The sequence below is a fragment of the Suricata suricatta genome, chromosome 17 (assembly GCF_006229205.1).
Source record: "Suricata suricatta isolate VVHF042 chromosome 17, meerkat_22Aug2017_6uvM2_HiC, whole genome shotgun sequence".
NCBI lineage: Eukaryota > Metazoa > Chordata > Mammalia > Carnivora > Herpestidae > Suricata > Suricata suricatta.
Window position 1 is genome coordinate 24,949,017 of NC_043716.1, and position 15,728 is coordinate 24,964,744.

The 15,728-nt window shown below is 34.5% G+C and overlaps 1 protein-coding gene across 1 annotated transcript in view; it reads right to left on the reverse strand.

The window, feature by feature from the left end:
• Window positions 1-15,728, reverse strand: part of BRIP1 (BRCA1 interacting protein C-terminal helicase 1) — a 177,006-nt gene that overhangs the window by 108,231 nt on the left and 53,047 nt on the right. Inside the window, exons 7-9 of the mRNA XM_029927829.1 lie at window positions 13,248-13,469; window positions 10,533-10,732; window positions 5,563-5,695 (exon numbers count right to left, since the gene is read on the reverse strand). Coding sequence (XP_029783689.1) covers window positions 5,563-5,695; window positions 10,533-10,732; window positions 13,248-13,469 — 555 coding nt within the window. The remainder of the gene's footprint in view (window positions 1-5,562; window positions 5,696-10,532; window positions 10,733-13,247; window positions 13,470-15,728) is intronic.

Sequence of the window (15,728 nt, forward strand, 5' to 3'; positions counted from 1 at the left end):
GGGCAGATGAACGCTTTTCTTGATGGTATTGACTCTTTAAATTATATACATGTTACTTTTGTAAAAATTAACTTCTAAAAATTTAATAATCATAATGATGAGTTTCTTAGCTAACTAGGATTAGAGAAAATTTCCTTAACCTAATAAAAATATAATTATAAAAATCCTCTAGCACTTATGGAATGGGGAAAAAATTATAAATCATGTATCTAATACAGTGTTAATATCCAGAACATATAAAGAACTCTTAGTCAGTAATAAAAGACAGCCCAATTTCAAAGTAGACAATAAATTTAAATTAGATTTCTCTAACGGAGATACATAAATGGACAATAAGCACTTGAATAAATGCTCAACATTAGGAATCAGGAGGGAAATGAAAATCAAACCACACTGAAGTACCACTTCATTTCCCCTAGAAAATGATAATAAAAAAGAGGTAACAAGTATTAGTGAGAATGTGAAAGAAACTAGAATCCTTGTACATTGTTGATGGGATTGTAAAATGGTGCAGCCCCTTTGTAAAACGGACTGGCAGTTCTTCTAAGAGTTAAACATAGAGTTACCATATGGCCTGGCGACTCCCCTAAGTATATACCCAAGAGAATTAAAAATATATGTACACACAAAAATTTGGACATGAAATGGTTATAGCACTATTTATAATAGACAAAAATAGAAACAACCCAAATGTGTCAGGTGATGATAAATAAACAAAATGCAGATTTATATAATGGAATATTATTTGGTAATAAAAAAAGGAATGAAGTACTCATGAATGCTATGACATACACAGGTGAGCCTTGAAAACATACAAAATGAAGGAAACCAGTCACAAAAGCACGATATCATGATTCCATTTACGTGAAATGTCTAAAATAGGCAGGTCTATAGAAACAGAATGTAAATTAGTGGTTTCGAGGAGCTGGGGGAGAAGGAAATAGGGAATGCCTGCTAATGGGTACTCGGTCCTTATGAGGTGCTGAAACTGTTCTGAAATTAGATAGCACTGATAGTTGCATAACTCTGTGTCTATACCAAAAGCCACTGGATTGCATACTTTAAAAATGGTAAATTTTATGGCATGTGAATGATATCTGTCTAGCTATTAATAAAAAATAAAATAATTTTAAAACAATACAGCAGACTAAATGTTACTGAATGATGTAACACTAGTAATATAGCCTCTTTTAGATAACAAACAGTAAGACCAAAATGTCTAACCGCCTGTGATAAGCAATGCACTGAAAGTTGAAGCCAGCAAAGAAATAAAATGTGATGGAGTTGAAAATAGTCATTACTCATAGACTGTAAAATTACATAGAAAATTTAGGAATCCACAGACAAACCTAAAAGATAGTTTAGCAATGTAGTTGCTTACAAGATAAATAAATAAAAATAACTACCATTTTTATACACCAATTAGTAATCAGAAAATGCAATTTTTAAATATACTACGTGAAAAAGAAACAGAAACTTTAACTTACATAGGAATAAATCTACCCAAAAACATCAAAAACTTTTAAAAAATAAAATCATAAAATTTTGATATAAAAGACATAATAAAATACTGACATAAAAGACATAAAGACATAAGTGAAGAACTTTATATATCTTGTTTGTCAATAGAAAAACTCTGTATTGTAAATGCATCGATTCTTTCTAAATTAATCCATAAATTCAATGTAATTCCAATCAAAACTCCAACAGATTTTTCATAGAAATTTACTAGCTAATAATAAATTTCAGTCATGATCATCCCAAAGGAAAAGAACAATGAGGAGATATACCCCACCAGATATCAAGGTTTTTCTAATGCTAGAGTAATCAGCAAATCTGACAGTTTAAATAAACAGAATCATAGAACAAAGCCCAGAAATTAATTCATGAATAGATATATGGCAGAAGTGTCATTATAAATTAAAGGAAAATGGATGGATTATTTAGAAAATGATGCTGAGAAAAGTATCCATAGAGGAAATAAAATGGATTCCTAACCTCACAATAGAATAAGAATGAATCCTAGACTGATTTAAAACCTTTATTTAAAAAAATAATAACACTTTTAGAAAATGTAGCACAAGATATGGAAAGACTGTTAAAACTAGACTCAAAAACAATTCATAAAAAAACACTAATAAATTTGAATGAACTCAAATAAAAGTTCAGACACAAGAATATACATACAATGCAATAAGCAACAAAAAATTATTATTTTGAATATATTAAAAAAGATAGCAATATATACAAAGATACATTTTCAAGCATGTTGATATCAGAATTGTTTCTTATCCTTGGAAAACTGGCAACAACTTATATTTCAAATGACAGACTAATCAAGTAATGTAAAATATGTGTACTCACAAAAATACTGCACAGTAATTAAAACTTTTGTGAAAAAAATTTTATTAATATAGTAAAGTACTCATAATACACTTAAGTCTTTACACTAGTTATGGGTCTGATCAGATTTTCTATCTCTTCCCATTTGAATTTTGGTAGTGCATGTGTGTTTTTTCAAGACTTTAGCCTCTACTACAGAGCTGTAATCATCAAGACAGTAGGTATTGGCACAAAAACAGACACACAGACCAATGGAATAGAATGGAGAACCCAGAATTGGACCCACAAATGTATTGCCAATTAATCTTTGACAAAGCAGGAAAGAGTATCCAATGGAAAAAAGACTGCCTCTTTAACAGATAATGCTGGGAGAACTGGACAGCAACATGCAAAAGAATGAAACTAGACCACTTTCTTTACACCACACACAAAAATAAACTCAAAATGGATGAAGGACATCAATGTGAGACAGGAAACCATCAAAACCTTAAAGAAGAAAGCAGGAAACAGCCTTCTTGACCTCAACCGCAGCAATTTCCTACTTGATACATTCCCAAAAGCAAGAGAATCAAGAGCAAAAATGAATTACTGGGACCTCATCAAGATAAAAAGCTTCTGCACTGCAAAGGAAATCCAGCAAACTAATAGGCAACAAATGGAATAGGAAAAGATAGTTGCAAATGACATATCAGGATTTTGGCTAGGATCCAAAATCTACAAGGAACTCACTAAACTCCACACCCAAAACATGAATAATCCAGTGAAGAAATGGGCAGAAGACATGAAGAGACACTTCTCCAAAGAGGACATCCAGATGGCCTACAGGCACATGAAACAAAGTTAGTGTCACTCATCATCAGGGAAATACAAATCAAAACCATACTGAGATACCACCTCACGCCAGTCAGAGTAGCTAAAATGAAAAAATCAAGAGACTATAGATGCTGGCGAGGGTGTGGAGACGGACCCCCTCCTACACTGTTGGTGGGAATGTAAACTGGTGCAGCCGCTCTGGAAAACAGTATGGAGGTTCCTCAAAAAACTATCAGTAGAACTCCCCTATGACCCAGCAATAGCACTGCTAGGGATTTACCCAGGGGATACAGAAGTGTTGATGCATAGGAGCACATGTACCCCAATGTTCATAGCAGCACTCAACAATAGCGAAATTATGGAAAGAGTCTAAATGTCCATCAACCAATGAATTGATCAAGACGAAATATACAATGAAATACTACGTGGCAATGAGAAAGAATGAAATCTGGCCATTCAGAGCAACTGACGTAACTCAAGGGTGTCATGTTAAGTGAAATAAGTCAGGAGAGAAGGACAGATACCATATGTTTTCACTCATAAATGGAATAGGAGAAACTTAGCAGATGACCATGGGGGAGGGGAAGGGAAGAAAAATAGTTGGGGAGAGGGAAAGAGGTAAACCATGAGAGACTCCTGAATACTGAGAACAAACTGAGGGCTGATGGGGGAGGGGGAGAAGAGAAGGGGGCTGATGGGCATGGAGGAGGGCACTTGTGGAGATGAGCACTGGGCGTTACATGGAATCCATCTTGACAATAAAGTATAAAAGAAAAAAAAGGAATTATACACACGCACACAAAAAGATATATAGATGACAAACAAGCATGTGAAAAGATGTTCCACATCAAATGTCATTAGGAAATTGTACACTAAAACAATAATAAACGACATATCCATTAGAATCACTAATAGTCAAAACACTGACAATATCAAATATAGGCAAGGATGCAGAATAACAAGAACCCTCATTCACTGATGGTACAAATATAAAATAGCACAGCTACTTTGGAAGATGGCAGTTTCTTACACAGCTAAAAATAGTCTTATATAATTCAGCAATTGTGCTAAGTATTTACTATTTATACAAATGAGAAGAAAGCACATCCATACAAAAGTATGCACATATGGGCGCCTGGGTGGCTCAGTCAGTTAAGCGTCCAACGTCAGCTCAAGTTATGATCTCAGTCTGTGAGTTCGAGCCCCATGTCTGGGCTCTATGCTGACAGCTTGGAGCTGGGAGCCTGCTCCAGAATCTCTCTCTCTCTCCTCTCTCTCTCTCTCTCTCTCTGCCCCTTCTCTGCTCATGATTTGTCTCTCTCTGTCTCTCAAAAATAAACAAACATTAAAACATTTTAAGAATATGCACACAAGTGTTTATAAAAGCTTTATTCAGAATTGCCCAAACTTGGTAGTCACCAATATATCCCACAGTAGGTGAATGGGACCAAATGATGTGCATACATGCAATGAATATTGTTTAGCAATAAAAAGAAACAGACATCAAGCCACAAAAAGACATGAAGGAACCTAAGTATGATTCCAGCTAAATGACATTCTGGAAAAGGCAAAACTATAGAGTCAATTGAAATAAAATCAGTGGTTACTAGAGGTTCAGCAGGGCAAATGATGTGTGGTGAAGGGATGAATTAAGAAGTACACAGCACAGAATATTTTTAAGGCAGTGAAAACATTCTGTATGATACTGTAATAGCAGATACATGACTTTGTTTTTTATCAAAACTCAGAACTCTGCAATACAGAGTGACCCCCAATGTAAACTATGGCCTTAGTTAACAACAATGTAACAATACTGGTTCAGTTGTAACAAATGCACTATACTACTGCAAGCTGTTAATTATAGGAGAAACTGTAAAGTATGTGGCGAGGTGGGGGGCTAGGGTTAGGGTGATATTAGAATTCTGTCCTTTGTGCTCAATTGTTTTGTAAACCTAAAACAACCACTCTTAAAAGCAAAATCTGTTAATTTAAATAAATAAGAACAAAAAAGGATAAAAACATTCTTATGTGAGAGAAAAAAAAAATCTCTTTCAGAATAGAAGTTATGAAGCCTCTGTCCAGAAAAAAGTTAAGGAGAATAAAAAATAAATTTATCTTTTCATTTTCTATATTTTTAACTTTTCTTACTGACAAAATAATTCTACAACTTAAACATATTGACTTGTTTTAGACTGGAACAAAGCAATTCATTCCTTTAAGCCTTATTTCTTTCAAACTAAATAATACTACTTTTTTACCCATAATTTATGCCATCAGTTAAAAATTATCAAACTCAAATAAATAAAATTTTAAAACAATTACATTGCGACTTATTTTAGTCTGGATTAATTTATTCACTATTAAACCAATCACTAAATAAATGTCACATGTATAAAAAAGGCTTACCTGCAAAATGGGAAAAGTAGCAGCGGTGATACCCATTTTGTGTAAATTTAAGAGCATTTCACTTCCACTCCATATTTTACAGGATGATTCATAATCCCTTTCCACAAGATGTTCAGAGTTTGCTTCTAACCAACTAAAATAAAACAACAATTCCATCAATCGGTATTATCCTTACATAAGTATTTCAATAAAACAAAGAGAACAGTGATACATTGATCATATTCCTTGAAGCTCTTAGAACACAAATGAGGATTAAGACATCGTTTAAAATGCATGCATGTCTCCTATTGCAAAATAAACATTTATATAGCTAAAAAGTAAGCTTTTATTCAGAAAAGAGAAACATGCACGTGTTCCCAATTGTGTTTTATGAATTCACACTGCTTTACCTGATTATCTCTCCAAATGAGAGCCAGGTCTTATGAGCTTATCCCAAATGCATATAAATGAAATACAAAACAATCTAATAAAGAAATCTAACACCAAAAGAGAGTTACTAGAAAATATATTCATTTGTAGAAATATACACACATTTTTATACTCAGTCAGTGCTTAAATGTCTATATTATTACACAGCCACACACTGTACTGGGTACTGAAATACAGCAGTAAATAAAATAGTCAAGATCCTCATTCTCATAGAAATTACATTCTACCAAAGGGAAAAATAAACTTAGAAACACATACATGAAAAAAGAAAATATCAGGTAGTGAAAAGTGATATAATGAAAATATAGGACAATGTAATGATATAGGATAATGTAGTGATATAAGAGAATGTAATCTAATTGCTATTTTAATTTGAATGTCAAAGAAGTTCTCTCTGAAGTGACATTTAGTCTAACGAGTGAATGTAAAAAGTACCTAATCATGAAAGGATCCGGGGAAAAAAGTATTCTAAACTGATACAATAACTAGTGCAAAGATCCTGAAGTGGTTAACAAATTTTACTTATTTAAAAACCTGACAAAAAGCCAATATAAAGTTGTAACACAATGGGCAAAAAAGAATAACATTATGATCAAATGTTAGAGTGATAAACAGGATTCAGATCATGCTGATCCTGGGTAAGGAATCTGGATTCTATTCAAAGTGCAATGGGAAGGTTTTAAATGAAGGATTTTAAACAAGAGAGAGACAACCTATTTTAAGTGTTCAGAAGAAGATTCCAGTTTCTAAGCCAAAATGGATTAGAGGAGAAAGGCAAGAATGAAAACAGAGACCTGTTGGAGGCTATTACAGAATTCTAGTTGAGAGATGATTCTGGGATGATGGGAGACTGAAGGGTTTGGGATATATTGTAAGGGTGGCATTGATTAAACTTACTGATGAATTGGATGAAGTCAGGCAGTATCAAGGTAAACAGATTTCTGATTTGAGGAACTGGTTGGTAATGTTTGCTTAGGTAAGGAAGACAGCAAGCATTTGGGAGAATAGAATGGGAAAAGAAGGAATTTTGTTTTGTAAGCTGAAGTGTTATATTCAAACAGATATGTAAAGGACAGTTGGATATATGAAAATAGCACTCCAGAGACAGACTAGAACATAGGTTTATTACTGATCAGGCTAGGGGTGCCTGAGCGGCTCAGTCAGTTGAGGGTCTGGCTTTAGCTCAGGTCATGGTCTCACAGTTCATGGGTTTGAGCCCCGCATTGGGCTCTGTGCTGACAGCTCGGAGCCTGGAGCCTGCTTCAGATCCTGTGACTCCCTCTCTCTTTGGCCCTCCCCTGCTCATGCTGTCTCTCTCTCTCTCTCTCTCAAAAATAAATAAAACACTAAAAAAAAAAAAGATCAGGCTAGATACAGATTCAGGCCTTACTAGGACTACTGCGGTACTTGGCTATGTAATTCAGGCAAAGTGCAGAAACAGAGAAGAAATGAGGTCCCAGGACCTCATAGAGGCTAGCTAGGAAAACATACTCTTGTATGTCTCCTCTCACCTCACAACTTCACCTCTAACACATTTTCATAGAGGTGGTAGTCAATTATACCCAAAGAACACTACTAAGAGTAAGATAACAGAATAATAATCTTTGGATTTGGCAACATGTGGATCATCAGTGACCTTGATAAGAAGAGTTTGAGTAGAATTCTGCAGACAGCAACACAACAGAGTCAATGAGGAAAGACGAGGAAGTGAGAAAATAGAATTAGCAACTATAGACAATTCTTTCAACAAATTATGCTGTGAAATAAAAATGATAAACTGCTACATGGCAAAAATACCACAAGTAAAGACACAAGCACATGACAAAATAGGGGGGGAAATAGTGCAACTCTTATCATAGGCAAAGGGTTAATTTGCAAACAGCTTCTACAAATCTGTAAGGAAAAAAACTATAACAAGAACAAAAAGAGGACACAGAGGTGAACAGAAAGCTGACAGGAAAGGAAATATAAGTGGCCTATTAAGGGGCGCCTGGGTGGCTCAGTGGGTTAAGTGTCCGACTTCGGCTCAGGTCATGATCTCACAGTTTACAAGTTCAAGTCCTGCATTGGGCTCTGTGCTGAAAGCTCAGAACCTGAAGCCTGCTTCAGATTCTGTGTTTCCTTCTCTCTGCCCCTCCTCTGCTCATACTCTGTCTCTCTCTCTCTCTTTCAGAAATAAACATTAAAAGAATTTTTTAAATAAATAAATGGCCTTTTAAAATGCTTAAGCTCGGGGCACCCTGGTGGCTCAGTTAAGCATCTGACTCTTGATTTTAGCTCAGATCATGATCTCATGGTTCATGAGATCAAGCCCTAAATCCAACTCTGTGCTGACTGCACAGAGCCTGCTCAGGATTCTCTGTCTCCTTTCTTTGCCCTTCCCCTGCTCACATTTTTTTTCTCTCTCAAAATAAACAAACATTTAAAATAACGCGTAATTTCAGTCATGTTAAGAGAAATGTAAGTAAAGATTACATTGGGATACTACTTTTCATCCATCGGCCTAGAAAAAAACTTTCATTCTCTTACATTGCTCATAGGAGGATAAATTAGTCTTCCACCCATTCCCCTATTATATAAATTTTAGAAATATCTACCAAAATTACAAGTAGATCTGTACTCTGACCCAATAGTCCCACCTCTAAGAATTTTCTTGTATATTGCCAAATGTATGAAATATGTTCAAATAAGTAATGTAATAGCATAGGATTATAAACTTCAGTACCTATTAAGTAGAGGTTAGTTAAATAAATTATTGAACATCCATGCAATGGAATTTTAGGCAATATGGAAAGATCTTCAAAATATATTGTTAAGCAAAAAAAGGCAAGATATAAGACAGAAGTATAAAGTACAGTGCCAATAGTAACATTATTGTACTGTATACTTAAATACTTGCTAAGAGGGTAGATCACATGTTAAGGGTTCCTATTTATAAAAAAAAAAAGGGCAAAAGAAAACTTTCACAGGTGATACGTTTATGGCAAAGATTGTGGTAATAGTTTAATGGATGAATACTTATCTGCAAGCTCATCAAGTTGTATACATTAAATACTTACAGCTTTGTTTATGTCAACCATACCTCAATAAAAAGACTTAAAAAGAAGACCTATTCTTATGCTTACAATGGAGAAGACCAAAAAAATGGAAGTATAGTATGCCATCCTTTGGGTAAAAAGGAGGGAAAGGGGAAAGTATATTAGCTCATATTTGCACTGAATTGCTAATAAATAGGCACCGAATGACAGATAAACTTGAGGAGGAGAGGAACTAAGCAGATAGAGAATGGGATAGGAAGGAGTTTCTACAACATAAATTTGTATGCCTTTTATGTTCAAATATGAGACTATACAACATTTGAAAAATTTTTAAACATTTTCTTTAAAGTCTGTTTATTTTGAGAGAGAGAAAGGAGGCACCCCAACATTCAAAATATTTTGAACTATACTGTGAGGGAAAAGAAAAATGCTGCAGGGGGAGCCTGGGTGGCTCAGTAAAGTAAGCATTCAACTCCTGATTTCAGCTCAGGTCATGATCTCATGGTTTATGGCATCGATCCCCAAGCAGGGTTCCAAGCAATTACAGAGTCTGCTCGGAATTTTCTCTCTCCCCTCTCTGCCCCTCCCTGGCTCACCTGTGTGCTCTTTCTCCAAATAAATAAATAAACTTATTTTTAAAAAAAGAAAGAAAGAAAGGAAATGGAATGGGATGTACTATCAAGGCCTAAGAAAAAGAGATTCTAGATCAACACCCTAATGTCTAATAAAAAGGAATTTACCTAATGTAAATTTTAATAAAATTATTATTAAATTATTTTAGAGTATTGAAATCTTGGTTAATTGAAACTCATCAAATCAGGATCCTTCTCAAATGGGAAGATAAAGCAATAAATTAAATAAAAATTATTTTTTAAATTAAATTAAATTAAAATAATAATTATATAAATTAAATTTTATTAAAAATAAATTAAATTTAAAATATTAAAAATTAAAATAAAATAAAATAAATCTAAAAAATTTTAAATATGTTGGGCACCTGGGTGGCTCAGTCGGTTAAGCATCCAACTTCAGCTCAGGTCATGATCTCACAGTCCCTGAGTTCAAGCCCCACGTTGGGCTCTGTGCTGACAGCTTAGAGCCTGGAACCTGCTTTGGATTCTATATTTCCCTCTCTATGTCCCTTCCCTACTCTGTCCCTCTCTGTCTCAAAAATACTCATTAAAAAAATTAAAAATTTAAAATATGTTAATTAAAACCATGTTTAATTTATTTTTAGCTCAATGTCCTTTATATATCATATATGAGGCTGTTAAATTATTCCATTAAATTGGAAATAAGACTCACAATGATCAATTTAAAAATCAATTGTGTTTTATCATATTATTTTGAACAAAAGTTTGGACTGGCGTATTTCTAAACGTTTAACTGGCAAAGAACAAACCATTTCCCAAGTATCCTGGTCAAACGTAGTAATTATAAAATTCTATGGCATAATACAGCATGTTTTTAATGGCAATATAAATGACAGTCAAATGCTCTTACTTAATTAGGCTATAGCACACAGCTCTTAGGGGTTCATGGTCTTTCTTCCTTATATTATTGTTGACCATACTATCTAGTTCATCTCGAGCAAACCAAAGCTGAACTTCTGTTACACTGTAACTTGCTGACTCCCGAGCACAGTCCTCAATGTTATGAGCTTCATCTAAAATGACAATCTGTTCTTTCAGATTGATATCCATCTGTAAGACAAAAGAATTTTTCTGTAAAACATTCAGGAAAATGGATTTAACAGCAGTGGGCAAGGATTTCATTTAAAACTTCACACTACAGACCAATACTGCAAAGGTAATTATATAAGCAACTGATTCTACGTCTTAAAACATTTAAAACACTAAAGGTAACAAGTATCAGCTCAACACTAGTTTCCCGTTTTTCACTCTCAAAATACTCTGCAAACCTATGAACAAAAATATGTGTTATATGAGCCTGGAATAAAGTACAGCTGGCCCCACAAAGGGGTAAAAACATCTATGAAGGAATCTCCAACATAATCTTAAAAGCAGAGTAAAAAAAAAAAAAAACTTTAAAACTAAAATACAAGATTCAAAAGACACTCAAAATGCTAATACAATACAACATATATCTATTTCATTTTAGTCTTTCTTACAACCCTTCACTTTGAGAATTGCTCTTCCCCAATTCCCATGTGAAGCTGATAGAACTGTTAATCTGTTAATCAAGAGACATCACCACTCTCACAACATAGAACTCAGGCTTATCAATTAAATAAAGTATTCCATCCCTCTGTGGTCACATGTTTAAGAATGGAGATAGGGCAGGGGGGGCACCTGGGTGGCTCAGTCAGTTAAGCATCTGACTTTAGCTCAGGTCATGATCTCATGGTTTGTGAGTTCGAGCCCCGTGTTGGGCTCTGTGCTGACAGCTCAGAGCCTGGAGTCTGCTTCAGATTCTGTGTCTCCCTCTCTCTCTGCCCTTACCTCACTTATACTCTGTCTCTCTCTCCTTCAAAAATAAATAAACATTTAAAACTTAAAAAAGAAAGAATGGAGATGGGATTCAAGGCAGGTCAATCAGAGGAATCTGAGGTGATGAATAGGAGATCATGTTCTTTTTTTCCAGATTAGGTGCCTGCTTGTGGTTATCTTTATTCCCACTGGAAAGAATAAAGCCATCACAATAAAGTCGGCCAAGTATTTTTTCTTAACCTCTGTTGAAGCTCGATTTGTATCACTTGCGATTGAAAGTGGCTAATACAAAGAACTGTACAAAGCAATTGCCAGTGAATTATTCTGAAGAAAAAATATACAGAGGGTTGACGATGACTGAAAGAGAACCATGGAAGAATAGGAAATATATTGATTGGGGTTTTAAAAAGGAGTAGAATTTGGATTGGTACAAAGGGAGTAGAGCATTTCAACGTCAGCATCATCAAAAGCAGAGATAAAGGAAAGAATAAGGTATCCTCAGGGGACTACTGAGGTCATTTTTGAAGGGTCCAAGTTAGGAGTTTGTAGCAAAGATGTCTAAAAAGGCAGATTCAAGCCAGACTATTGAACATCTTGATAGTCCACTTAAGAAATATGGACTTTGGGGCACCTGGGTGGCTCAGTTGGTTTAGTGTGTGACTTCAGCTGAGGTCATGATCTCACGGTTTGTGAGTTTGAGCCCCACATTGGGCTCTGTGGGGCAGCTCAGAGCTTGGAGCCTCCTTCAGATTCTGTGTGTGTGTCTCTCTCTCTGCCTTCCCATGCTCATGCTCTCTCTCGGTCTCTAAATAATAAATTAAAACGTTAAAAAGTTAAAAAAAATAAGGACTTTATCCCATGAGCCAAGAGTGCAATAGATTTTCAAGGCAAAGAAAGACATAAGAAAAGTAATATTAGGAAGACTGACCTGGCATTGATATGTACAGTGGCTCAGAGGAAAGGGCCTAGCTAAGAGGCAACAAATAAGAGATAGGATAGTAGAGACAGTAAACATAATGCCTATTAATCTTAAGCTTAAATAGAAAGCTAATAAGAGTTGTGTAGTCAGATCTAAAGAGAGGAATAACAATTGAATATACTAAGTTATTCACTTTTTGTCTTATGCGGTGACAACTGGACGTTTCTAAGAACCATGCGAATAAACACAAACGCTATATCCAAACTTCATTTCTCAAAAGCTCAAAAAAGCATAATTTGCATATTATACATATTCTCCCCACATAAATTCTTCAAACTATAGAGTCTTCAGATGAATGTTTTAAAATAATTCATTATTCAGAAACAGAAAGAGTGATGGTTATCAATGGGTCTCAAATGGGGATAACTCTGCTGTGTGCCCCTCCCCCCCGATTATTTGGCAATGTCTGGACATTTTTGATGGTGACAGCTCTAAGGGTGCTACCGGTGTCTAGGGGATAAAACCAGAGAGGCTGCTGAGCATCCTACAGTGCGCAAGACAAACCACCACAACAAAGAACCATCAAGCTCAAAATGTTAATATGAAAACCCACGCTATAATCCTGTTTCAGTACTAGGTCTTTAAAAATATTTACTACTTTGGACATTAAAATGACAAGCTCTAAATTTCCATTTTTAATACACCTCAGAATGTTTTCAGTACTCTAATCTGTTCATATATTATAAATATAAAGCAAAAAATAAAAAGTGAAACATCTAAAAGCTTTCACATTGATCATTACATCCCAGGAAGTGGGAGGAAAGTTTGAATTTTCACGTAGCTACTCACACTTTCTCTGATTTGTGCATCTAGAAGATAGTTGTAGGGACAAAATATTATGTGGGCACCCTCTGTTAGCTCCCGTGCTGTGTAATACGGACAGGCCTTTAGTTTTTTTCCCAAGCTGACAAGTTCTTCTATATCCCAGGCTTTGCACATCCCCTCCAGAGTCTGTAATGTGTGCTGATCACGAATTTTATGTACACCATGATAAAAATAGCACGATTTGCCCTAGAAACAAATAGACATAACTGAAGTGTGAATCCACATTGGAACAAAGGAATAAAACAAGTTTATCTCGGAATTTTCAGAACAGCATTAAAGCCTCATACAGGAGAAATGATACCATACCCATAACCACAACCATTTCAAAGAAACTGTATTAGTTGGGGCACTGTGACTCAGTCTTGATTTCAGCTCAGGTCATGATCTCATAGTTTGTGCTATTAGCTTGGGATTTTCTCTCTCCTTCTGTCTCTGCCCCTCCCTCATTTGCACTCTGTATCTCAAAATAAACAAACATTTTTAAAAAATAGAATAAGTTTAAAAAAAAAACTGTATTGGTTGACTAAAACAGAGCTCCAGATCAGTATAGCTCTAGATACTCCGAATTAACCTGAGAAAAGAAAAAAATTTTAATTATGTTTGTTATACTATTGTTCTGCTTAAAGTGATATTAGGGGCACCTGGGTGGCTCAGTCAGTTAAGCATCTGACTTCAGCTCAGGTCATGGTCTCACAGTTCGTGAGGTGAAGCCCTGCGTCAGGCTCTGTGCTGACAGCTCAGAGCCTGGAGCTGCCTCGAATTCTGTGTCTCCCTCTCTCTCTGCCCCTCCCCCACTCACAGTCTGTCTGTTTCTCTCTCTCTCTCAAAAATAAACATTAAAAAATAAATAAAGTGATACTAGGCAAAAATATTTCTTGAGGGATAGACATATAAGAACAATGGTATCACTGGCTGCTTTCAAAGACGACAGCTAAGTGACTTGGGAGACAGGAGTGACAGAGATTTTTCTCTGTAGATACTTTTGTACGTTTTCAATTGAGCCATGAGAGAGTATTACTTAATCAAATATATACAAGTAAGAAGAAAAGAGAGAGGGAAGGAAGGATGTCTTAGGGGAAAAAAAATAAAGTGTTCCACTACAAAATATTTGGAAAATATAAAAGCGTACCAAAAAACTCACTAAATTATCCATTATTCTATCACACAAAGAATGGACTAGTAACATTTGATGTATTTCATTTCATAATTCTTCTATACATATGTATATATGAACACATCTCCACAATGTGACCTAATATTAAAACAATGAGAACAAAGCAAATTCTCCCCAGACATCAAGAATTAACAATTTAGCTGCAGTAAACATTTTTTATAAAACCAGAGTCAGTTTTTTTCCTCTCCATCTGATTAAAAATCCTACCAGAAATATCTTCTCACATCACTAAGTAGTTTTTCATTGTTGCCCACATACGTACATTGAATGAATACTTATAAACCAGTTTCATTATTGTTGGGCATTTAGATTGCTACCCATTTTTACAGTATGAATAATGCTTCAAAGAGCATTTTAATTTTATGCACATCTCTCAATATTTTCTTAGTATACAATTTTAGACATGACATTCTGAGACCAAACAGTATGAAGTATTTTTAAGTTTCGTAAAAACTATGCCACCAAATTACCGTCCAAAAAGCATATACCATTTTACATTACCTTTTTCCATAACTTTATCAACACTAATATTACCTTTTCTATCTTTACCTATTTTAATGGTAAAAAGTAGAATCTTCTTGCTTTGTGTTTTTTATACTTTCTAGCAAGATTTAACACTGCTATTGTACTATATAAACATGCTAATAAGTTTCAACAGTAACTTTTATTTCTTCTTTCATGTAATATCTGCTAATGTCCTTTGCTATTCTATTATTAGAAGTAAAATATTTTATTAATATATGCTAATCAAAAAATGAGAAAATAAGTTCTAGCAACAGTGTCATATCTTATTAAAAGACATATAAAATTAGAAGACATATATGTAATTAGAAGTATAAACTTCTATTTAAAGCACACAAATTGTCAATAACTACAAAAACTTACAATTTCATCATTAATGTGAATATGTATATAATGCAATGTTTAATAGCCAAAAAAAAAAAAAGGAAATAGTCGAAATGCTTATCAAAAGGGGACATGTTAAATAACTTACAGTAAAGTCAAGCCAAAGATATAGCCCTTTAGAAATGTGTTAAATTTGTCCATGTGCCAATGTGTTTGAGATTTTAAAAGAATATATACATATAAAACAAATGCATACTTAAGTATTTTGGAAGAATATTCAAAAAACTTTACAGAAACTTCCTTGAGGGGTTAAGAAAATGGGAAGAGTAAAAAAGAAATTTTCTCTTTTTATGTTATGACTTTCTATAATTTTGAGTCTTCTAACCACAAATATATTATTTCTCTTTTTCAACTGTCATTTGGGA